The following is a 25,210-nucleotide window of genomic DNA, read 5'->3' on the forward strand; positions in this document are numbered from 1 at the left end:
GAAGCTGACCTGCCTTTCCATTTGACTCAACCCCCAGGCAGGAAACATGTAAACTCATCAGACCCCAAGGATTGGCAGGGCTGCTTTCACTAACATTTCCCCTTGCAGCTTTCTATAATTCATTCCCCCATTCAAAATGGTCTTGCAGAACCACACCCAGGAGAGTCCAGGATATGAACAGCAAGCCAGTGACAGAGTATAAGTTGCAAGAGTTCCATCTCCCTAATGGCATGCGTACTGTGCCCTCCCCGAAGGCACTTCCTCTTTCATTTGAAGCAGGAAGTGGGGAGGTTTTCATATGATGTCCCTTGCACCAAGTGTAGAAGTAGACCTTCAAGAAGTTGAGTACTTGAGTTGCCGCTCTTTGGTCCCGTTTCTTAGTAGGGTGTCACCAACTTTTTAGGTGGGGCAGTTCTTTACTGGATGGGACTGTCCTATTCAATGTACGATGCTTACCATTCTTTGACCCTGACACCAGCAGTGTCCATATAAGACCGAAACATCCCCATACACCTCCAAAAGGCCCCTGGAGGAGGTGGTACCACTCCTGGCTGAGAATCTGAGAAGGGAGAGTAAATAAAGAAGCTCTGGGATTTGGGAATGGCTGGTGGCATTGAGTGTGGGTATCTGAATAATGTTTATATCAGGGCAACTTAAGGAAATGCTTGTCTATTTCAAGACAGTTCCTAAGGAGATGTGTTCAGAATATATCACGGGCATAAATGGATTCTTATATTTGATTTTCCCAAGTAACCCAATTGTTACAACGTTGCCTTTGTCCCAGATGCTTTTTCTGAAATTGGTTTGTTGCTCTGCATTAGCCCTGCCCGGGTAGAGCTTTGGTGGAGTCCTTGAGGTTAGCACTGTCTTAATATACTGGGAATTTAAGCAGAGCTGGGCCCTCTAAATCAATCACCAGAACAGCTTTAGTATTTTTCTTGCTCAAAAATGCACTATTAAATGCAGAAACACATGTGGAAGTGGAGGTTGGCTTGGGTGAAGGACACGTTTTAAAAGAAAAATTTTATAACAATTTTTTCTGCAGGAAAAAGGACTTGCTGGTCTTGCTTCTTGTACAACTGGGCTACAGAATAGATTTACATTGCCGCAGCATTTTTAGCATCCTTGGAATATGCTGGGTTGTTCAGAAGTCACCTGATCATATTTTCTTGGGGCACTCCAGGTGTTTAACAAATACGTGTTGAACAAAGGAATAACTAAATTAATGGAAAATTAACTAAAGCTTTTTAAGTGGTGATTACAAAATGGAATGAGCCAGTGTTCCCCTTCTCGCCCCCTATGGGGGCTTCTAGGGTGGCAAGGTTCACGCTGTCCTTGGGACCTGTGGACAGTTGAATCCAAGGGAGCATTTCATCCCTCATAATGCGTGCCTTGGTTGTGGAATGTCTGGGAGGACATGGCAGTGAGAAAACCTCTATCTGAGGAAGCAAATGTGGAAGTGGAGCCAGCAAGTGTAGGCTTTTCTTGCTCAGAGTTTGCTGTGAAGGGATGGGGGCCCTGGCCATCAGAAGGGATGTGGGGTTGAAAGGAGGTGTGCATTTGGATTTGCTTTTTAAAGAAAGCAATAAGGGAACATGTTTTGAGACTGAAGGGAAGAAATAAGTAGAGAGAGAGAGATCTATTTAGGGAGGCAATTAACAAAGCAATATCCCTGGGGGTGGGGACAGGGTGAGGAGAGGTGGGATGGTCCTGGAGGACAGGAAATGAACTTCTGCTGAGGCCCAGGAGGAACAAGTTTGCAGGCTGTCTTGCAACTGAAGCATAAGGGGATCTGGGTATGGGAGAGAATGGAGAAGGTTTAGAAACCCTGCAGAGTGAAAGTGGCTCAGCTGCTGAGCAGGTACCCAAAGAAGTAATACTAGGTTGTGTTGAAGTACCTGGTTGAGGTTAAAGATCATAAGTTTGTGGTGGATTTAATTTACCCAGTTCCACGAATTTTCTCTGGTAGTGCTAGCATCCAGGGAACAGGTGTGGAGAAGGTGAACAAGGCTATAGAGGTGGGGTTTACAGGGTTTAAAAGGCAGAAAAAGTACGGAATTTAAAAATTGAAGCTGCTAGCAAGAGTGTCATTATTGAAAATTGGGTGCAGCATTTCTAGGGAGAGGTCAGGAAAGAGTGGTGAGTATAGAAGGAAAGAAAGAAAATTATTATTCCAAAGGCCTCAATTAGGTTGATGAGCAGGCATTGGGAAGTAAGAGAGTGGGTAATCAAGATTAATAGGTGTGTCATTTTGTGTTGCTATAACCTGAGGCTGAGAAATTTATAATGAACAGAAATTCATCAGCTCATGGCTATGGAAGCTGGGAAGGCCAATATCAAGGGACCAGCATCCGGTGAGGGCCTTCTTGCGGTGTCATCCCATGGTGGAAGAGTAGAAAGAAGGGCTAGAGAGGGGACTAAACTTGTCCTTTTACAAGGAACCCATTCCCTCGATAATGGCACTAATCCATTCAGGAGGGCAGTGCCCCAGTGATCCAAACACCTTCCACTAGGCCCCACCTCCCAGCACCACCACATTGAGGATCAAGTTTTCAACACATGAACTTTGGGGGACACAGTCAAACCCAGCAAGGTGATTGGGCAAAAGTAGGGCAATGGAGTATTAAGCTTCAGAGGTAAAGTAGTTTGGGGCACTAAGAGCTGGGGTCTAGGTGTGGGTGGGCTAAAGTGGAACACAGCATACCACCCCAGAATTGAGGCCACAGTGCAATGTGAATGCTGCCCAGTGTGATGTAGAGGAAGCTGTGAGCCTGGTGCCAAAGACCTTGATGGACGTAGCTGACTGCCTGGCGCTTAAGTGAGAAGAACAACATGGGCAGAGAGCAATGGTGTCTGATGTCTGATTCTTACAGAGGAGATGTTTTTTATACTAGGATGGAAGAGTGGAGGTATAGAAGAGGCACCAGGGGAGAGGAGAGTGTCAACTCCACCTTGAATCCTGATTAGAGACTCAGCAGATTCAAAAACACATGAATAAGCATCCTCCAGGAAGAGCCTTGTTTGGTGGGAAAGGAAGGTTTGTTTTGTTGGAAAGCGCCATCCTGGAATGATACTGGGGGTTTGATAGAGGCTTCAGAAGGCTCAAGAGAAGGCTTAGGAGGGAGGGCAAGGAAGTCAAGGTCAACTGGGGACGAAGCACAGAGCATATCAGGGGTGGAGTGAGGATAAGAAACCCCCACAAAGACAAAAATTAAATCTCATGTAGGGACATATTTAGTGAATTGCCTTTATTGAAAGCAACATATCTTCGTGAAAATAGACAATGAAATGAATATCTGAGACTGGTTTCATCCAGGAAATCTGTGCTATGTGATTTCCACCATCGCTTACATGGCAAGGTTCTTCCTGTCAGGCCAGGAAGTGGTGAGTAGAGTGGTATATGGAGATAGAACCATTGAAGATTTTTCTTCCAGGGAGTCTTCATGATCCATCTTCCACTGGAGTTTCCTCTAAGGAATTCCCTGTGGCTAAGGTAAAGCCATAAGGAAGTTCCATGAGAACTGGGAGGATTGGAGGAAGTGGGTATCTGAATCAGATTGAGAGAAACCACATCTCCTTGTACTGCAGCCACTGTTGTCACCCTTGGCCCCCAGCTTTTGTGCTCAGGACAAAGCGCCCACTTCCAAAACTCTCTCTGTCCTCGTGGCAACTGAACTTTGTTCCCATCACATTGCTCCAGTATTTCACGCTACATTCCGTCCAGGACCATCAGGGCTGTGTGGAGTTTCCGCTGTGCCAAAGGAAGGGATCAGCATCCCAGCTGCCATGAAGAAAAGAGGGCTGGGAGTAGTGACCTTGGGGGGTCAAGGATGCCTTCCTGAAGAGCTGCTTCTGGACCTTAAAGGAAGAAAGAGTGGGATGTGCACCAGCAAAAGCAGAGAAGAACACTTCAAAAGTGGGAGCCACATGTGGAAAGGGGTAGCATCAGAAACTTTCCTTCTTTCCTCTTGAAGAAGCAGGGCATTGTGATGGTTGAGGTGGGCTTTAGGGCCAGATGACTTGAGTTCAGATCCCAGCCCTGCCAGTTTTCCTGTTTGATAGCAAATTGTTGCTATCCAATAATGTACCTCTCTTTCATTCTTTTTTCTCATCTAAAATTGGACATGCCCTCATCTCTTCCCCAGGATTATTTAAATAAGTATGTATAAAGCATTTAGCATCCCTGACATATAGTGTGAACTCATTAAATTAGAAATATTATCATTATAATAATTTTCGTCCATCAGGAGGGGATAAAATGAATGCAATTTGCTTGTGTGCCATATACTTTACAAACACCTGTAAAAATAAGGTACCCATATCAGAACAATTTACCATATAACAAACTACCCCAAAATGTAGTAGATTGAGACACATCCATTTTTTTTTTTCCTGAGAGCAGGCAATTTGGGCTGGGCTAGACTGGCCCTCTTTTGCTAGTCTCAGCTGGGCTGACTCAGGCATCTGTGGTCAACTGCTGGTCAGCTAGTTGACTCTGCTTCTGGAGACTGGCTGACAGTCGGCTGGAGTGAGAGGCTTCTGGGCCATGTGTGTGTTATCATCTCACAGGCTAGGCCAGGCTTCTACACATGGTGGCAGGCACAGGGCAGCAAGAGAAGGCCAGCACCAATGCACGAGTGCTCATCAGGTCTATGCTTGTGTCACATAGGTGATGCACATTTCACTGGCCCAAAGTAAGACACAGCACAGCCCAGACTCAATAAAGGGAGAAATGAAGTGAAGGGAAGAGCTGCGCAGTCACATTGCAAAGTAGTTTGTATGCAAGGATGGGAAAAATCTGTGGTCATTTGTATAACATCACAATGCCTCATCATGTTCACTTTGTATTATTTTATTCATTTGTTCACTCATTCAAAAATATTGAGTGCTCATCTTGTGGTATGGCAAGAAAAGGGATCCCCAATATGAATGGCCTTAGTTTTGTGACACTTTCTCTGTCATAGTGCAATCCATCTGGCATTGCTATCTGAGGTCTGTAACATCCAATAAAGACATGAGCTGGAGGAAAGCAGGTTATATTTTCCCCAGGGACAAGGAAAATGGAGATGGAGATGGTGTTGGAGCAAGTGAAATAGAGATTTATATCTGCAGATTAAAATCAGCCACCATTATTTTATCCACATGAACTCCATTTTTTTTTTCTGGGCTAATATCTCCCTACTGGATCTTAACCTGCATATTTTATTGCTATGTTCTTTCCTACATCCTTCTGATCACCAAGATTGCTAGTGAGTCCAGATACCACATTGACCATATGTTATCTGTGCATACTCGTGCACATGCACGCACACACACACATGCACACACAGACACACACACATTCCACAACTCTCACTGGGAATATTCTAAGTTCTGCTTAATGCTGTGCGAAATAACTATTGTATGCTAAAAAGGTATTGAGCCTCCTCATTTCTCAGGAGGACCAGGTAAGGTCTAGACATGGCATAGACTATGTCCTGGGGAGAGACCCCATTCTATCCAAGTCATTAATCCACTGGGCTATATAGAGAGTGATGTCCAAGGTCCAAAACTGGCCAGAGAGCAGCTTAGAGGAGTTTTGGAGTAAGGGGTACGAGGCAGGCACCAGGAAGTACACCTGCATGAATTTCTGGACTCCAAATGTCCCTGGAATAATTTATTAATACATTAATTGATTCAATTAATATGTTTTGAGTGTATGTCATGTAACAAGCAGGAGGTTCATTAATAGAGATATAAGGGTAGGCAAGACAAACATGGTGTCTGCCCTCAGGGAACTTGGAATCTAAAGGGAGTGACTGCTGTTACAGTAGTATCCCTGACAGCTAACACCAAGCACAAATCCTTCTATGTAATTCTGCCAACATCCTCGGAGGCTGGCAGCATTTTTATCCTGTTTCCACTGATGAGTAAATTGAGGGGATGAATGGCTGCGTAAACTGTCTCTAGTCACATAGCTCGTGGGTAGTGGGGGCAGGGACTTGAGTTGAGGCAGTTTGGATCCAGACTCAGTCTTTCTTGAATCACCCCTCCCCCCCACCCACATTGGATCAAGTCTCCTTGGTATCTATGTTCAAAGTTTCTTGTACTTTTCCTTAAGAGCATGCATTGCATTTAGAAGTTCTATTTTGGTGTGATTATTTGGGGAGGAAGCTGTCCGTCAGTTCAGTCTTCCTTATGCTCCAGTAATATATGACCTCAAAATCTCAATGGCTTACTGCGCCCTACTGCGTGTCTGTTTCTTCCCTGACCTTATCTCTCTTTTGCAGAATCTTGTCAAAAGCAGCTGATACTAAAAAGGCACACTCTGCATCTAAGCACGGGCTCACTTGCAATGTTAGCAGTCTACCAAGATATTGCAGGCCAACTAAGATATTTGTATCTTACCAAGATATTTCACCAACCGTCTCATGGTTGCATAGATGAGGTCACCATCTTTCCAGCCTCCAGTGGTGGTTTACTCATCATCTACCTCTGGCCTTAAAGTCAGTGCCCATATTTTAAGGTTTGGCAGTACCCCTCCTCTAGTGTCGGTTTCTTTATCAGTCATCTTAGGCTGATGTCCCCACATCTCAGTGGCTTACAACAAAATGTGTTTATTTCTTACTCATGCTACTCAGTTGTCATCATTCAGCTTCAGCTCTGTCATCTCAACTTTTTCTAGGGCCAAAGGGGCAGCTCCTTTTCAGGATGCTGCAGGTCCAGTGGCAGAGAGCAAAAAGACAGTCAGTGTATCACATGATTGCTCTTGAAGCTTCTGATTGGGAATGACATCTGTCACTCCCGCTCACATTCCAGCTAGACATGTGGCCATGTCTGGCATTAATGATGTGGGGATGTACAATAGCTCAGTAGGGAGGGGAATACAGGAAGAAGCATCATAGGAGAGGGCAGAGACTTTCGAACAAGAAATCAATCTGTATTTAAGAAGTATGAATTGACTGTCACAAGTTGATGCAGAGTGGGCAGACTGTTGTTTGTGAAAAGAGTGTCAGGGGAAGTATTCCTCAGTGCATACAATATGCACCCTCTTTGCTGTTTGTGAGTGAGTAGGCACAGCTTATAGCAGACAAGCAGACACAGCTATGAAGTGTTTTGAGCCGTACCTTCCAAAATAGGGCCCAGTAGTCAGATATCAGATGTTTGAGATTTCTTGAACATAGAGAACTTACTAATGAACAAGCTAACTGTATTTGTTAATTTGAGGGGAGGGGGTCATTATCAACAACAAATAAAACAAATTTGGGTAGCTTAAGGTAAAGACAAAGGGTGAATGTTATTAGAGAAAACCTGGGGTGCTTCCTTTTTATAGACTCAGAGGAAAGGTTGACCGGGAAAGGCAGGAACTAGGACAGCTCCAGGGGCCTCAGCAGTAAAAGTTCATGGGTCTTCCCTAGAGAGTTGCCCTAAATGTGTCTTAGCTTCAGGGCTACTTTGTCTGTGTCTTTTCCTTTTCAGGTTTTAAATTCCTGGGAGAAGTCTTCTTGGCTCTTTGTAACAGCTCCATTCTCACTGATGGGCAGGGTGGCAGAGTCCCAGAGCATAGACCATTTGGGCCAAGCCCTGGGCAGAGCCATCTTCAGAGGAAATGGGTCACTGTCAGCCAGGCAGCCCCTCCAAGGGGTGTGTGCTAGATTACCAGAGGCAGGTACTTCCTGAGGGTCAAAGCGAGGATGAAATGTGCTTTTTACCAAAGGTGTCCCTTATCTCCGGGATGACCTCATGGCCTACGGAGAAAGATTGGCAAGATAAGTTTGTGTGATGGTGTCCCATAAACAGTCCCAGGTCAGAAGGGTGCAGCTGTTCCTCAGAGCCCCAGGTCTGCCTTGCAGGGAGCTCAGATGTCATCATGGCTGCTGCACTGAAAGGTGGCCTGTCAGATGTGGAGTCCCCAAAAGGCTCAGGAGCACCAAGTCTGGTGTGTATGAGCCCCACTGCTGAATGAGGTTGCACTAGGGTCCAAGTACAGTGACAGGCTTGAGCTCAGCCTCTATCTAGTATCAGTGCTGAGGACCTGGACAAAATGGCCACAGGTGTAGCTAGCCATGGGCCAGCATTGTCTTGAGTCAGGTTTCTCTAGAAGCAGATCCTGAGACAAGGGTTTGTAACAAGTAATGTATCTGAAAGGCAGTTCTAGAAGCATTAGTAAGGCAGTGGAAACATGAGCCAAAGGAGAAAGAAAGGTCAATTCATGTCATGCGAATGCACACGTTAGCAGTGTGGGCCGCTGGTGCCAGTGCTGCTGGGGATTTCTGGAGGCCTGTAGGGAATATATCTCCAAATTAACCCAAGAAGCAAGAAGGATGGGTTATTTGTCCACCAGCTTTCATCCATCATTGGTTGGGGCTGCTCCTGGAGCTAGGTACAGGCAAGGCAAGCTCCTGCAGCAAGAAAAGACCCCCAGGCAGAGGGCAGCAGGGGCCAACAAAGGAGGTTGTTCACACGGCCAGGGCTGGGGAGTGCCCAGATGCATGGGTGAGGCACTAACAGTATCCGCTATAGCCACAAACAGGGCTGACACCAGGTTATGCTGTCAAAGTGAATGGGATGGGTTTTCCAGGAGTCACTCGAGCTTTGTCCTATATCCAGGAGAGGCTGAGCCCCGAGGGGGATTGTCACCACACCCTTGCTATGTTCCACACCTGATGATGGTCTTCTCAAGGATTGCTGATGGGCCAGGTGTGTTTTGAAGGACAGCCACTGAGGGCTGTCAGTCTCTCTGCCTTTTAAGGCTGAGTGCAATGACTGCATCTCCAGAGCACTTGAGATATCTGAGTGCAATGTCGCTCCCCATGCCCTTTGCGGCTCTTTGCTGTCTCTGATTTTGTTCTGCCAGCAGCACGCATCCTGTGCATATCCTTTCCCTGAGCCAAGCCCAATTCTTCAACCACTGGGGCCTGGCCTACCACTCTGGCCATTGCTATTGATTGGGCCTCCTCTGTGATCTGTCCCATGGCAGCGTATTTCTGCTTGACGTGGCTTTTGTTTGCAGCTCCCATCTGTGTCAAGGCACTTTGCTGGAGACAGCCACTGAGGCAGGAGCCTGTCCCAGGCAGCCAGGCTGGTCTGGGGGGTGCAGGCAGAGGACAGGAGGAGGAAAGGGAGGAGCAGTGGCAGAAGAATCTGGATGAGGGGCTAGAGCCTAGATCAGGAGAGTTTGCAAGCCCTGGTCCCTAGAGACACACCTGGAGGCTGCAGAAAAAGACTTCACCAGCAATCCCAGTAAAATGGGGCACCCATTCTTTGTCTTATACTCAACCACACCAAGGCACCTCCAGGCCAAGCTTGCTTCCAGGTTCCTTGGATGTTTTTGAGTCAGAAGACTCTTAGAGCCCCTCAGATGTGCTAACAAGTGGGGGTACTTACTGATCTGAGTCACAGCTCCCCGGGGGCCAGCGGGGTGCTACCCAGTCTCCTCCCCACCTCATCCCATTGGCACTATCATTTCTTAAATGGCATTGTACTGTCAAGCATCTGTGGCTTGTGTTTGCCTGTTTCCTCTGCTAGAAGTCCCTTGTCCTTGACAAATATTTGGGCAAACTACTCTCTCTTTAGGCTGTTCTCTTTAGACTCATTACTCACTGACAGCCCCAGGTAGAGACTGTTACTCCAGGTCTGGAGCACCCCAGCACGCTGCCCACTCATCTGTTATAAGCCTGGCCATGAGTATATTCTACCCATCCTCCTGCATGTCTGTCTCTCCGCCAGGCTGAGAGTCCCTGAGGGAGTGGCTCCCCCTCTACTCTGTGCTTTCCCAATGCCCAGGCCAGCCCTGGCACCCGAGAGGCACAAAGGGTGTTTGTTGAATTGAATGGGATCGACTCCTCACTGATGGGCTGAGTTCCAGTTACAAACTTCTTCCCAAAGAACTGAGGGATTCGTGTGCCTGTGCTCAGCCTCACCTGTTCCCGCTCCACCAGGGAAATAGGTTCACAGAGGAAGCCCTGAGCTAGAAACCCAGCCTTACACGTGTATGTCATCACACTAATGGAGAATGGTGCTTATCAGTTCTTCCCATTCCTCACATGGACCTCGTGCTGTGGTTGATGAACATGAGATCATTCTGGAAATGACTCTCCTTCATTTCTGATTTAGCATCTGCGCACTGTGGCCCTCAGCACTGTAGCGAACTTCTGTATCAAGGGGTTAATGACCAATAACCAAACCCTTAAATCAGCCTGCCTGTCTGCAGAGAGGCCTGCAGCTCATTCTTTGAAAAAGAGAAAACAGAGCCCATTTCTAATACACATTCTGGATGTCGAAGCCAGCACTCTGTAAATTGAAATTTAATAAAGCAAGGCTCCCTTCCTTCTTCCCGCCCTCTGTGTCTGGCACCCTGCCTGTTTCCATGACTCTTACCTGCAGACCTATTGATCAGACTCAAGACAGGGGCACAGAGATGAGAGGGTGAGGCATTGCAGCTGGACGGGTAGCCCTCTCCCTCCTGGGTCTTTTCTTGCCCTCCTATGGATACCCTGGTCCCTGCCTACCTTGTCCTTGCCCTGCAGATAGGGATAAGTTCCCCCTTCTCATTGTGGGGTCAAGCTAGATCCCGATCTGCAGGGGCATTGCTTCTAAGCTAGAATCCAGAAGGGTGTGTGCTGCGCCAGCATTTCACTCCTAGGCTTCCCAAACTCTCCTTAACCCAGCTGGTTTTCAACCTTGGTTGCACATTAGAATCACCTGGAATAAATCCCCGTGCCCAGGCCCCAGCCCCTGAGGCTGTGGTTTATAGGTTTTAAAGCTCCCCAGGTGATTCTGCTCTGCAGCCAAGGTGGAGAGCCCTGCCTTAGCATGATTGCATTTAGGAGTTTGTCCTTGTGATTCTTGTGATTTCATTTGCTCTCAGATATTCCTCCTCTTCCAAGATTCAGCCCACAGCTTGACTGTGCCTTCAATGACCTTTGCCAACCATCCAATCGTAAAAGTTTGCAATCACCCCATTATGTGTGACTCTTAACTCCCTAGACAGTGTCACAATCCCCTGTTATGTCCCCCAGCTCCTCAGAGAGCTGGTCTCTTCATTCCTTGTTGGGCTGCAACCATCCAGAATATGGATAAATATCCAAAGAAATGACTGCAGGGATGCTTGTTCATCCCTTTCCAAAGTAAGTGCCTGGCCAATTCAGTTGTTTTCTCCCTTATGATGGGTTTTAGAACCTCTTGTAAACAGTGTCCCAGTAGAACTCTCCCTTTCTACCCCTCACCACTCTCCAGGCCCAGGACAGTTACAGCAAAAGATGACCACTGTTGCCCCATGCAGGAGGCTCAGCGGGGAGAGTCTAAATGCCCCAAAGATACCTCATTTTTCACGGGCACCTACTTGATAGGCCAGCAGAGTTGCCAAGGAAGGCTCATTTAATGGAAGAAAAACAGCTAGTCCAAATTTACATGACCATCGTTTGGAAGAGAACTCGTACTCCAGTTGTGCCTTGAAAATGTGTGTATTATTAAGTAATGTAACGAACCCTATTTTCCCAATGTTCTAGATTTGCCTGGGAGGCCCTCCTTGACTGTCCCTCTGCCCATCCCATGATTTTTGCATCTCGGTCTTTGTTTAGCTTGGTGAGGGCTCCAGAATTTCTGCAGAGGCATAACATAGGTATTGAGGTCTTGATAGAAGAGGGGATTGGATGATTGAAAAATACACAAATTGTAGTTCCACTTTTAGTTCTTTAAGGAATCTCCGAACCATTTGATCCAGCAATCCCACTCCTGGGTATCTACTCAAAGGAAAAGAAGTCATTCTATGGAAAAGACACTGGCACATGCATGTTTATAGCAGTACAATTCACAATTGCAAAAACATGGAACCAGCTTAAATGCCCATTAACCAATGAGTAAAGAAAATGTGGTATATATACCATAGAACACTACTCAGCCATGAACAGGAATGAGATAATGGCATTTGCAGGAAACTGGATGGAGTTGCAGGCCATTCTAAGTGAAGTAACTCAGGAATGGAAGACCAAACATCGTATGCTCTCACTTAAAGTGCAAGCTATGCTATGAGGATGCAAAGGTGTAAAAATTATATAATGGACTCTGGGGACTTGGAGGAAGAGGTGGGAGGGAAGTGAGGGTTAAAAGATACACAGTGGGGCCAGGCACGGTGGCTATGCCTGTAATCCCAGCACTTTCAGAGGCCGAGGCGAGCAGTTCACCTGAGGTCAGGAGTTCGAGACCAGCCTGGCCAACACGGTGAAACCCTGTCCCTACTAAAAATAAAAAAAAATTAGCTGGGTGTGGTGGTATATGCCTGTAATCCCAGCTACTTGGGAGGCTGAGTCAGGAGACTTGCTTGAACCTGGGAGGCAGAGGTTGCAGTGAGCTGAGATCATGCCACTGCACTCCAGACTGAGCGACAGAGTGAGACTGTCAAAAAATTAAAAAAAAAAAAAAACCTACACATTAGGTTGAGTGTCCACTGCTTGGGTGCTGGATGCACCAAAATCTCAGAAACCACTACTAAAGAATTTATGCAACTGAACACCACTTGTTTCCCCAAAACTATTGACATACTCATTTAAAAATAAAAATACGTAGATTGGCCATATCAAAGAATGCAAGGGAGTGGGGCCTGGTGGAGGTTGGAGACAGCAGGTTGAGGTTCTCGTCTGCATGTTTGCAAAGGCTCTTTGGTGGAGTAGAAGCTAACAAAGGCCTATTCATCTGCAACATCCTCCTCCTGGACAGATTCCTCCTGCTTTAGAGAAGCGGTTTTCAAACTTCTTAAAATTCGTCATAACCTGTTGTTCAAAGAAAATGTTATATGAAAGCCAGTTATCTAAAAAACAAAAGAAGATCTGCTGTGGTAGGGCTGGGAGAGGGGCTCTAGAACCCCACCCACAGTGGCCCCTGAGACCCCTTCTTGGAGTCCCCAGAGCTCAGTGTGACAACCTGGTGGGAACGACCCTGGTAGTACCATCACTGGTTCATGGGTGAGTTCATGGTGGCTCTCGGGACCAAGCTCCCAGGCCTGGGCAGCTGCAGCTGAGGTTCGGGACTGGGCAGAGTTGGTGGCCATCAGTGCAGCCGAGGAGAGCCCATCCAAGGAATGGGTAAGGGGCCACAGGCCCTGAGCTGCCAGAACTCAGCCTTGCTCGGGACTTCTTCCTAGGCAGGGAGGGGAGAGAGCAACTGCCTACCTGAGTGTCTTCACAAGTTTTTAAAACTCTCATAGCCTCAGTTTCTTTATCCTTAAAAATGGCAGTAGCCACGGGCATGGAAAACACCTAGCAGAGGACTGTAGATGCACAAAACTATGTGTGTTTTCTTCTCTTCCTTCCCTTCCTGAGGCTGTGGCAGAGTTTCCATCAGCCAGGTGAGGCTTGACACATGTGAGGGGTGGCTTCTATGGAGGGCTGGAGGCCAGGCTCTGAGACCAGGGTACCCTGCAGGATGGGGGCCCTTGCCCCAAGGTAAGGGACAGAGTCAGGAGAACCTCTGGCCCTGGGGGACGTTACCCAGCCTCAACTCTGTGGCTCTAAAGGCAGTAATGTGCAACCAGAGTTCTGTGGTCTCCCTGGCCAGCTGTTAGCTCTCAGTCACGGCTCCTACCCCTGGCCCAGAGGAGAGGAAAATGCCGCTAGCGTAAGATCCAGGATACGGATGTGTTGATTGTTTTGTCTTGCAGGTGATTTTGCTCTTCCTCCTGCAAGCATCAAAATGAAATGCTGGAGATCTGGTTTGCAGCCCTGCTGAGCTGTGTAGGGCTGAGTAGAGAATGAGCCAAATCAATCATTGGCAGCTGAGGAGGAGCTGAGTGGGTGGGGATGATGTTTTTCTGCCCCGGGGGTTTGTAAGACGTCCACAGGCAGGATAACAGCTCACCCCAGCCTCGGACCAGAGTTACAGGAGGGATGCTGCTGTCTCAGAACTTTGTAGCGTCTTTTATTCTAGGCCCCTCCAGCTCTCTGGTACTGTCTTAGTCCAGGCCCCCATCATGGTTGGAAGGGATCACAGTGGAAGCCCTCTCCCAGCTCCCCCCCGCCCCTCCCAGCCTGGAGGCTGGAGCTGGAGTGACCCCAGGGAGGTGGGCGGTCACACTTGTGGCTCAGAAGTTAAACTGCCTCGCTGTAAATCTCAGCTACTCACCAACCGTGTGACTTTGGAAACATTGCTTATGGTCTCTGTGCCTCAGCTTCCTCGTCTATAAGGTAAGGGATAATATTAGTACCTGCCTCATGAGTTATTGCTAAGATTAAACAAGATAAAGCATGTAAGTCATTTCATGTCTGGCACAGTGTAAGAGGTAAAAACATGTCAGCTTTTATTATACCTTAAGTTGGGGTATCTCAACAGCGGCACTACTGACATTTTGGCTAGATAATTCTTTGCTGTGGGGGGCTGTCCTGTGCACTTAAGATGTTGAGTGGGATCCCGGACCAGCTACTAGACACCTCCCACCACCCCCACCATCATGACAACCAAAAATGTCTCCAGGCATTCCAAGTAGCCCCTGGTTTATAACGTTCCTCCATTGAGGACCACCATTCTAAGTCACTTTTTGCCTTACGCGTTCCAGAGTCCCCATTGCTCAGAAAGCTTAGCTATGCTTGCTGGGACTGCAGGCACCGAAAGGAGGGCATCTTGTACAAAACTTTTTCCTCTTTTTTGTGTTCGAGCAATTTGTTTATTTAATCCGCTAGGCTGGGCTTCTGAGATGTCCATGTGAGGACTTGAGAGAATCCTCTTTGCCGAACCTCCCTCTGTGATCTGCCAGCCTTGTGATTACGCCAGTCAAGAGGCACTTTGTTGTTTTGTTTTTAAATAACAACTGTCTGCCCCTATTATGATTTTCCCAGACTCTGGAGCAATAAACAGCTCTGATGACAGCTGTACCAGATAGTAAGTGCACACGTCTCTCCCAGCATCTCCCTAAACTCTTCAGAGCAGCTAAGTGGATAAAACTGATTTCAGCTGTTACCTGAGTAGCCGCTTGTGTCTGCCAAGTCTGCTCCAGAGACAAGAACCAGGCTCTGATGACAGAGAAGAAGAAAAACGTGGGAATGACTGGCTCCCTGGCTGTCCTTGTCTCACAGCCCACATCCCCAAACCTCAGGAAATCTGGGTCCTGGCATGCAGGGAGATTAAGAGCTACAGTGTCCTAAGGAGGTCACAGTGCATTCAATCCAAGGGCATAAACAGGTGTGCACCTTTTGATGAGAGGCCCAGGTGGCAGGCTGAGGCCCCACACAGTTGAATATTCAGGGCAGTCTTTCTGGATATGGTGGGTTCTCATTTCTATTTTCAAAGTAGTAAGAGTTGGGGTAGGTGAGTACAAGAAGTAGGGGCACTTCTCATATTCATGTGATTGGGGTCATTATTTCTTGATATGTTGTTTGTTTCCCTAATGTGGCATGGCTTCTCCAGGACAGGGACCATGGCTTTTTTCATTTCTGTACCCCTAGATCCCAACTTAGAGATTACTTGTTAGTTGAATAGAGGTATGGGTGTGATGCCTAACTCTATGGCTGTTTAATTTTCTACATCCTACCAGTTGCCAAGTTCTCCCTCAACTCCAATGAACTAGAAGCCACAGGACATCAGCTTTCTTCGGTGGTGACCTGGAAATCCAGGCCACACAGTGGACAGTCTCAGGATTCTGATGAGCAAACTGCCTCTTGCCCAGGATAGCTTTGAAGAGGCTCCCCTTGCCTCTTGTTCTGGTTACATTTCCACATCAAAGATGGACATCCTACATTTGGCCTCTGCTCAGAACTTTGGTCACTGTAAATCCTTCACCTTTGTTATAGAAAAACTCAGTCATTTTAGTCATTTTGATGTCAAATTCCATGGATTTGCCAAGCTTGATAACTTGTAAGGTGACCACAGAGAGCAGATCTTAGCTGTAATGAGCATCTTCTGCTCCTCCCTCCAGCCACACTCTCCACCCACCTCCCTCCACCCTGAGAGGCTGACATTATGGAACGTTTCAATGGAAATCTCTGGTTTCCAGTTGGGTTCTGCCAGTGGCCTGACCTAGCATGAGATTGAAGTGGGGAGGAAAGAGTGAACTTGGGGTGTTTATTCAGCATCACTTGCCATGACCCCCAAGCCCTCCTCTCAGCTTCCTCTCCATGACTTTTACAGGTTCTGGTGACAGCTCTGTCCTCTCCTTCCACTGGGCATAGGGGTACTAACTGCTTCATGTTACTTTCCACAGGGAACCATCCTATCCCTTGTGGTTCCCTGACACCCTACCCATACCTTTGAAAATGGTGCCTTTATTACACACTCCTCGGGTCTCCCCCTACTAAAGTGGGCCGTCTCTTTCCTGTTGAAGTATTGACTGATACACTGGCCTAAGGGAACACCCTGCCTGCACTCCACCCCCTCCCAAGAGCCTAAAGAGACTTCTGAGCATCAGGAATAATCTGCCGTGAAGGACCGCCCTTACTCACCCTCCTCACCTGCACTGCCTTCTTTCCACTTCTGTCCCTTTTATGGCCTAGCACACAGGTTTAAAACGTACTTGTCAACCACCCTCTTTTACTAAAGCAAGAAATACATCATTTTGCCATTTTGAATTAATCAAAAATATTTGCCAATGAGAATTTTTGAACATATCAAGATAACCGGAGAGAACACCCTGAATATTCTAACCTAAAGTGGCAAAGTGTGGTATTTTGGTTTGTTTCTGGAGCCTAATCAATGGGGCAGGGGGGCACTAATGATGAGGGTGGCAGCATGTTAATGCCTTTAGCAATGCGAGAAGAAGAGTTCGCAGAACGCTAAGACTTTTCACTTGAAGCCCTGATTGGGAACCACAGCTCAGGGCTGAGAGAAGTTGCTGAAAACGTTGAAGGCCAAGCGTCACGTGGCCTTCCCCTAGGCCAGGCCCAAACTACAGCCCATGGGAGACTCCTACTTTTGTAAATGATGTGTTAATGAAACACAGACATTTGTTTATGTTTTTTTTCTGGGATGTGTTTGCACTACAGTAGGAGAGTTGAGTTTTCTCCTCTCCTACTGTACAGTCCTCTGTGCAGAAAGGAGTTTGCAGAGCGGGCCTGGCTGCTGTCCTTTGAAAGGCTTGCTTATGAGGTTAGCATCTGAGAGCCTGGGTCTCAGGATTCGCAGCAGAACTGATAAGAGTGGCTCTCTGTGCTTAATCTGATTATACAAACAGCCTAGGTTTACCACCCACTTTCCTTCTGGAAGCCTGGGATTTTGGTGCATACCAGGCAGAGGCTGCCTATGTGACAGCCCCCAGTAAAAACACTGGGTGCTGCGTCTCTAACGTGCTTCTCTGGTAGACAGCATTTCCCATGTGTTGTCACAGCTCAGAGGAATTGAGCATGTCCTGTGCAACTCCCCCGGGAGGGGACCCTTGGAAACTTGGGCCTGGTTTCCCCAGGCTTTGTCCAGGAGCCTTTCTCCTTTTCCTTTTGGGATTATTTTGTATCCTTTTGCTGTCATAAATCATAGCAGTGAGTACAGCTATGTGCTGAGTCCTGTGAGTCCCCATAGAAAATCATTTAGCTGAGGGGTGGTCTTGGGGACTCCCCAGCACACCCACAAAACCAAACATTTGTCATCCTGCCCTTTAAGAAAAAGTTTGCTACCTCCTGCTCCGCACAGTCTTAGTGTGCATGGAAATTATGTGTTACACATCTCCCATCCCACAAGACTCTGCGCTCCCTGAAGGCGCGATCCAGGCTTTTTACTCTGACAAAGCACAGTATCTGACATGAAATATTTATGAAGGGAGGAAATCGGGGAATCTGTAAATAATGGATTTAAGGTGGGCAGATCACGAGGTCAGGAGTTTGAGACCAGCCTGACCAACACGGTAAAACCCCGTTTCTACTAAAAATACAAAAATTAGCCGGGCATGGTGGTACGCACTTGTAATCCCAGCTACTCAGGAGGCGGAGGCAGGAGAATCACTTGAACCCAGGAGACGGAAGGTTGCAGTGAGCTGAGATAGCGCCACTGCGCTCCAGGCTGGGCAACAGAGCAAGACTCTGTCTCCAAAAAAAAAAAAAAGAAAAATTAAAAAGAAGGGTTTGTAAACTGGGTGAAGAAATCAATTTAAAACGTTATGACCAATGTTTTCCAATGAAAGATTAGAATAGAAATCAGTGTATATTACATATGTAAGGGTATTTTATTTCTTGTAGTTATACAGGTGGACCAGACACTATACCAGATCATAATGTAAAAGGGTTTCTTCTTGTCCATTGCAATAGAAAATAATCTGAAGGCCACTGGATGTGAAGACTCCAGGGTCTTCCCTAACTGTGGCTTCTCTGCCAGCTGCCTGGAAGAATCACCACCTACCCTCCTGTCTCTGTGATCGTTGGCATTTATCCACACTCTCTCCCTCCCTCTGCCCCCAGAACGTGTACTACACGAGCAGTCAGCAGATCCATGTGGGCATTCTGAGCCCCACCGTGGATGACGATGACAACCGATGCCTGGTAGACGTCAACAGCCGGCCCCGGCTCATCGAGTGCAGCTACGCCAAAGCCAAGAGGATGAAGCTTCACTGGCAGTTCTCTCAGGTAACAGCCCCAGAGCCCGGGCACAGAGGCAGCCGTGGTGGAAAACCAGGAGAGTGGCCTCAGGGGCCAGGGAGGTGATGGAGGAGAGGGGAAGGGGAAGGAGAGAGAGACTGGCAGTAGTGAGGCTGTGGCTTCAGGCTGCTTTGCTTCTCAGGGATTAACTGATCAAATTACCATGTGCTGTGGGTCTCATGTGTTAATTATTGACCCCTGTGATATTGGCTCTGAGGGAGTTTATTATTGTTGTTTTATTATAATGATTTTATTATTGTACTTAATTTTTAGATATAAGGAAACTGAGGCTCAGAGATAGGAGTCCCCTGCCCAGAGTCTCACAGCTGGGGTGGGGCTGGGATATAAACTCGGGTCTTTCTGACTTTAAACTTCACGTTTCTCCTATACAAGCCTCTGCTCACGAGATGGAGCCCCCAGTCTCCCAGGTGTAGACAGTGCTGGGTCTCTGATCTGCAAGCCCCTCTGCCTTCCACGAAGTATTGGGTCACTCTGGGAGAAGAGGTTTCCTTGCCAGACAGCATCTTGGGGCCATTTGGTGAAAGGCAGTCCCCACACTAGTGACCGTGGGACATTCCTTTATTAAGTCTCTGTTAATTCAGGGGCCCATATTTGACTTCCTGCTCTTTACTGGCCCCTAGTAGCTCCCATTATAGAATGGTGGCCAAGAATCTAGATGCCTAGCTTTGAGGAGAACTTCTGCCTCTGCCCAGAGGTCTCCTAGTCACCAGGGAATCTGCTAAGGTAGGATCCGTTTTCAGCCACAGATAGCGATGCCTGCCTCCCAGGTGGAGCAGGTAAAGTGTTAATAACAGGAAGCGAGGGAGCCCATGGGGTTGTGGAGCCTCAGGGCCGCCTGGGGGCTGTCCATGGTGGGACACTCCCAGGGAAGTTCGGGAGGGAACACCTGTATTCATGGACTGAGTGGCAGGAGTCCCTGACTCCAGCCTCCCGGCAAGCTGCTTCTCCCCTGGTGAGGATGGAGGCTGCTGGGGGCACTGCAAGGAGCTTTGGAAGCTGGCTATACCTTGATTCCAATCGTGGCATCCAGTTACTCTCCCTGTAGTAAGGGTGCTGGTAAGGAGAGTCCCAGCTACATCATATTCTATGGGCATAGGGCACCTTTGACTGTGGTCTGGGTGTGCAGAATTAGAGGACTTACAGAGACTCTTAGGTCCTAAATAAACGGTGAATGTCAATACTGAGCTGGAAGTTCAAAACAAGGTCATGGACTTAGGAGCTAGTTAGAAAGCAGAACCAAGAGCCTAAGCCAGGGCTTTGTGAACACAGGAAAGCAGATGGTGGAGAGGAGCCCAGGAGCCAAATGGGAGCATTTCCGAGGGCAGGTGGAGGATGCAGGTGGCAGCTCTGTGAGTCCCAGCTCACCCTGCAAAGTGCGGGGGGTTCAACGAAAGGGAACTCATGCAAAGGACTCATGGCTCCTGCTCCTTCCTGTCTATGTAACCTTTGACATGTGCTGTAAACTATAAAGTTCTATCCCAATAGGAATAACAGCTAACATTCATACAGTACTTAATATGTGTCAGGCATATATTAACTCATTTAATCCTCACCACAACCAGATGTGATAGGTACCACCTGACCTCATAGATGAGGAAACTGAGTCCCAGAGAAGTTAACGAACATGCCCAAGGTGCTCATGTTGGTCATTATTTATGAAATAGTTCAAATTCTCTCTTACTTCTCATCACTGAAGCTATGTTGGAAGTGGCCACGTGGGAGAAGGCCAGAGGTCAGGGCTGAGGCTTGAGACACAGGTGTTCATCCTCCCACCTCCCTCTCTGTGGAAACACCAGACCCAGCTGGGAGCTGTTGCTGACTCGACACTCTGCCTGACAGAAGCCTTCGTCACTTTCCTCTGCCAGATTTCCAGCTCAGGGGCCAGAGAATGGGGCTACATTTCCCTCCTTTCCTCCTTCAAGTTGAGAGGCAGAGGGAGGCCTGGGGTGTGTGGTGTGTGGAAGGACAGTTAGGTATATACCCGGTGACGGATGGCTGTTGTTTCTCAAGTCAGGCTAGGTGCAAAGTAGGCTTGCAGGTTGGAGACAACAGGGTCCTGAGTGCATATTCCGGGCTCCGTGGAGGTGAGTGGGACTGACTTTGCTGGGGCTAAATGGGCTTCATGCCTGAGACTGTCTTCAGAGTCTATGGAGGTCACAAGGGACCATTTTCTACTGCCCTCAGCCAGACCTGCTGGACCTCTGGGTTCAGCTTGCCCTGCCATCTGTGAATGGAACGAATGGAACCACGCAGGAAGTTGGTAGTGGTGCAGCTAGGGGTGGGCAGGGCTGGTGGCTTCTCAGGAGACAATGTACTTAACTGGGAATGAATGTTAAGAACCTGGGAGCCTGGTCTCTTTGGAAGGAGTGAAGGGCATTCCAGGGAGAGGAAACAGCATGTGTGAAAGTTGTGACATCAAAAGCAGGCCGTGCTCGGGGAGCTTCCGGGAGTCAGGGGTGGCCGATCCTGGAGGGCACAGTGGGGAGCGGCTGAAGAGTCTGGAGGGCCAACTGGGCCAGGCCTGGAGGCCACAGGGCCTGGGGGATTTGGTTCTGTGGGAGATGAGGATATGTAACCCCAGGTCATGTTTAGGTCTGGGATTTTGAAAGCCCCCTCCGGCAGGGATTGTGAAGCTAGATTAGGAGAGATTCAAAAAAGGAAAGCAGCAGGATGAAGACTTAGCAGGAGATTGAGATGCAGTCTGAAGGTTTAGCCATTTCTTCCTCCATGACTCTGGGGTCTTCATGGCCTGCGTCAGCCCCCAAAGTCTCCTCTTAGCACAGGCTCTAAGGCCAATCCTAGGAGCTCAGCTTTGGTGGTGTGGGCTGGAAATGTTGACAGGCATCACCAGGAGTCCTCTAATCGACAAGAGTACTGCTTCAGATTACTGCAGGAGGAGGATGAGCAGTGGCCTCTGGGCTGTCCTGGAATAGCCCCTGGAGGCCACAGCCCAGCCAGGCACTTGCAGCACTGGGGACTTGGTGTCATCCAGACATGGGTATTCCTGAACTGAAATAAGCATCCAGCCCTCTTCAGACTCCTCTGCCTGTGAGCCTCAGCCTTTCTGTGTTCAGCCTTATACAGTTTGAGGTTAATAGCACAGCAAGCCCACCTCCAATATGAGACATTGAGATGAAGTCACCCTCCAAGATCACATGGCCTGAGAGTGGTAGATTCACTGGCTGAATCTGAAGCCCAGGCTGCTTTGACATCCAAGACCTGCACCCAGACACTTCTACCCTCTTTCCAGCCCTCACAGAATCCTTCTCACCCACGCTCTGAGGTCCCCACTGGAGTAACTCAGCCTCATCTCCTGTGCACACCTAGATGCCTTGGGGCTGTGGCCAGCGCTCCCCACTCCTCCCATCTTGTCTGTCCATCCTGGCTATGGCAGAGAAGGAAACAGTTGTAAAATGGGCTTCCTTGAGGCAAAGTCACCCCAAGTTCCAGCTCCCTCCTTCCGTTATCCCAGGGCATGGCGTGAAAAGGCAGCCCCACACAATTCCTGTTTAAACAGACATAGCAATCAACAAAGCAGGCATCTGTGGCACACGGCTCTTCAGTGACTGGGCAGTTTTCAGCCACTTTGGCATATGTCTAATTAAAACTCCCCAGAGTGCTTTGGCAACCATATATTTGATCCTTCCACAAAAGGGAACTGTTTGGAAATACTATTTTTGAATTCCTAGTTTGCAGACCCAGAGCAGCCACTCTCACTTGCTATTTAATAATTAATATATGTGAAAGTTTTGCTTACTGCAAAATGATCAATATTTATCAGTGACCTGGAATCTCTCCTTAAGCCCTCATTGGTGAGGAGTCGCTGTTGACAAGGCCTGAAGAAGCCAGGAGCCTCTTAAATGATTAAAGTCTTGTGCTTGGGCTAATTTTCTTGCAACAGGTTTTAATCTTTGCAAATTGCATTCAGATCCTACCAACTAGAATGTTCCGGTACTGAAGTTGGGCTGAAAGGAGATTTTACTGGGTGCATTTCAAATCTCCTTTCTGGTTTCACATTATGCACTATTTATTCTCCTGAGGACCACATTTAAGCTCCACAGACACTCAGGCTGAATTAATTTTAAAATAATCTAGTGTGTTTTCCCAGGTTCTCCTACCAAGAAGATAGGCATTTGCATATCTTAGTGTTCCATCTCATACCCTGATTTTCTGCTTAACAAATAAAATACATTTCTTCTAACCCCCGCAAGCTCTTCTGAATTTCCAATACTTCAGGCTGAACCAGGACAGCGTTAGATACTGACACTGAGAAACCACATTTGATGAAAACATCTCTTGGCATCGCTGATGTGCAGGACTCTGATGAGCAATTTTCCAATGATGAACAGTCTTTCCTTTAGTTGTTCATCAAACATTTATTGAGCATGGGGGGTTGGACAGGAGGAATGCAGATATAAATCAGACACAGCCTCTGCCCTCAAGGAGCTCATGGGCATGTAAACACAACAGAACCGAATGATGAGAACAGAAACCGAGGGGTGGGTGTGCTGTGTTCTGAGAGCCTGGGATGACTGACTTGGTCTGCAGAACTCAGAGATGGCTTCACATAGGAGGCTTGTTTGATTTATATCATAAAGATTGTAGAGACAGTTTCCAAGCATAGAACATCCCAAGTAGAGGCTCACTTGGGCAAAGGCATGAAATAGCCGAGCATATTTTAGGAGTAGGAATCCATTGTCTGGTGTGTGCAGAATTTAGAGTTTTTGATGGGACAAATAGGAGATAAGACTTAGAGTCATGTAGAGCAGATAATGGTGGTTGTTGAAAGCCATACCAAGGAGGTGGACTTCACATTAAAAGCAGAAGGACTGTAAACTAGTTCAACCCTTGTGGGGAAGTCAGTGTGGCGATTCCTCAGGGATCTAGAACTAGAAATACCATTTGACCCAGCCATCCCATTACTGGGTATATACCCAAAGGACTATAAATCATGCTGCTGTAAAGACACATGCACACGTATCTTTATTGCAGCACTATTCACAATAGCAAAGACTTGGAACCAACCCAAATGTCCAACAATGATAGGCTGGATTAAGAAAATGTGGCACATATATACCATGGAATACTATACAGCCATAAAAAATGATGAGTTCATGTCCTTTGTAGGGACATGGATGAAATTGGAAATCATCATTCTCAGTAAACTATCACAAGAACAAAAAACCAAACACCGCATATTCTCACTCATAGGTGGGAATTGAACAATGAGAACACATGGACACAGGAAGGGGAACATCACACTCTGGGGACTGTTGTGGGGTGGGGGGAGCGGGGAGGGATAGCTTTAGGAGATATACCTAATGCTAAATGACGAGTTAATGGGTGCAGCACACCAGCATGGCACATGTATACATATGTAACCTGCACATTGTGCACATGTACCCTAAAACTTAAAGTATAATAAAAAAAATAGATTTTAACCTTAATCTTTAAAAAAAAAAAAAGAAAAAAAGCAGAAGGAAGGAATGGGGAAGGTTCTTAAGTAGTAGATTTCCATGGTGGGGTGTGCAAAATCCCCCTGGCAGCTGAAAGCAGGGTGGATCAGAAGGAAAGAGGCTGGAAACAGGGAAACAAGTTAGGGAGGAGACTGTTTCATTGTCCCGGGAAGAGATAGGAGGACTTGGTTGCCACAGGGGTGTGGGGACATACAGCTATCAGGGAGGACTTTGAGAGACATTTCAGCAGGTTATTATTACACAATGATGGATTAGATGATGGTAGTTGGGCGGTGGAGTGATTCTCAATACAGGACCATTGCCAGCCCTATGTTTGAGAACATTTGGTGGGCAGGCAGAATTGCCTCCCTCAAGCTATACACCCTCTCTAAACAGCTGATGTCTCCTGCATCAGCACATGACAAAACTTCATAATATTAGAAGTGGCAGTTGTTGCCTTCAGTGATTTTTTTCCTGTTTGTGATTCCTCCAGGATTAAAGAACTTCTAAAACTACCTACCTACTGGGATGATAAATTCATATGCATTAAGTATTTGTCTTTCAACCTTCTGAGAGTAGCCTCCGTACTGAGATTTGGGGGATTCTGGGATTCAGTGATGGATTTCTGTGAAAAAAGAGGCATTTGGTCAGTGACCCCTGGACCAGTGGAGGGAGAGGGAAGAGGCAAATATCAGGTCATACAGAGAAGAACTCTGTGGCAGGATACTTGTGAAGCAGAGCAGAGGACTGACTCTCAGTAGTAACAAGGCCACCTCTCCTCCTGCAACTACCATCATTCCTTTGAATGGTTTGTAATGGCCTAATGTTAGAGGGAGTCCTCTGTTCAAAGATGTTATTGAGAAGTCTTGCTTTAGGAAGGCTGTTGTTACGTGGTCCTCCAAGCTCCCACTTTCTGAAAGTCCATCTATATGTTTGAATGCATGACTAAAGGATTGAGGACTATTTAAGACCAGAAATTGCTCAGAAAGGTCAGTGTTCTACCTGCAGATCTCTGAAGGGCTGCCTTGTGCAAGGGCCCAGCAGAGTTGTCCTGTGTAGCCCTGAGGGAGGACCAGCAGGGGGAAATCAGGAGCAATTTATTGAGCTGCTGCTTCATAGAGCTGGCCATGAGGCTGATGGCTTGGGCAGGTGGTGAGTTCAGGGGACCGTCAGCAGGTTGTCAAAGGCTCTACAGCTGTCAATGGAGTT

At 47.4% G+C, this 25,210-nt stretch overlaps 1 protein-coding gene and 1 long non-coding RNA gene across 4 annotated transcripts in view; one reads left to right on the forward strand and one right to left on the reverse strand.

The window, feature by feature from the left end:
- Positions 1–25,210, forward strand: part of GALNT18 (polypeptide N-acetylgalactosaminyltransferase 18) — a 356,848-nt gene that overhangs the window by 315,574 nt on the left and 16,064 nt on the right. For both annotated transcript variants that reach the window (XM_054438882.2, XM_054438883.2), the window contains one exon: positions 18,348–18,512. In XM_054438882.2, coding sequence (XP_054294857.1) covers positions 18,348–18,512 — 165 coding nt within the window. The remainder of the gene's footprint in view (positions 1–18,347; positions 18,513–25,210) is intronic.
- Positions 12,352–25,210, reverse strand: part of LOC129007699 (uncharacterized) — a 67,354-nt gene continuing 54,495 nt past the window's right edge. For both annotated transcript variants that reach the window (XR_008492384.2, XR_008492383.2), the window contains exons 2-4: positions 14,930–14,981; positions 14,098–14,152; positions 12,352–12,749 (exon numbers count right to left, since the gene is read on the reverse strand). This is a non-coding gene — a long non-coding RNA (uncharacterized LOC129007699). The remainder of the gene's footprint in view (positions 12,750–14,097; positions 14,153–14,929; positions 14,982–25,210) is intronic.

This window comes from Pongo pygmaeus, chromosome 9 (assembly GCF_028885625.2).
Source record: "Pongo pygmaeus isolate AG05252 chromosome 9, NHGRI_mPonPyg2-v2.0_pri, whole genome shotgun sequence".
NCBI classification, from domain to species: domain Eukaryota; kingdom Metazoa; phylum Chordata; class Mammalia; order Primates; family Hominidae; genus Pongo; species Pongo pygmaeus.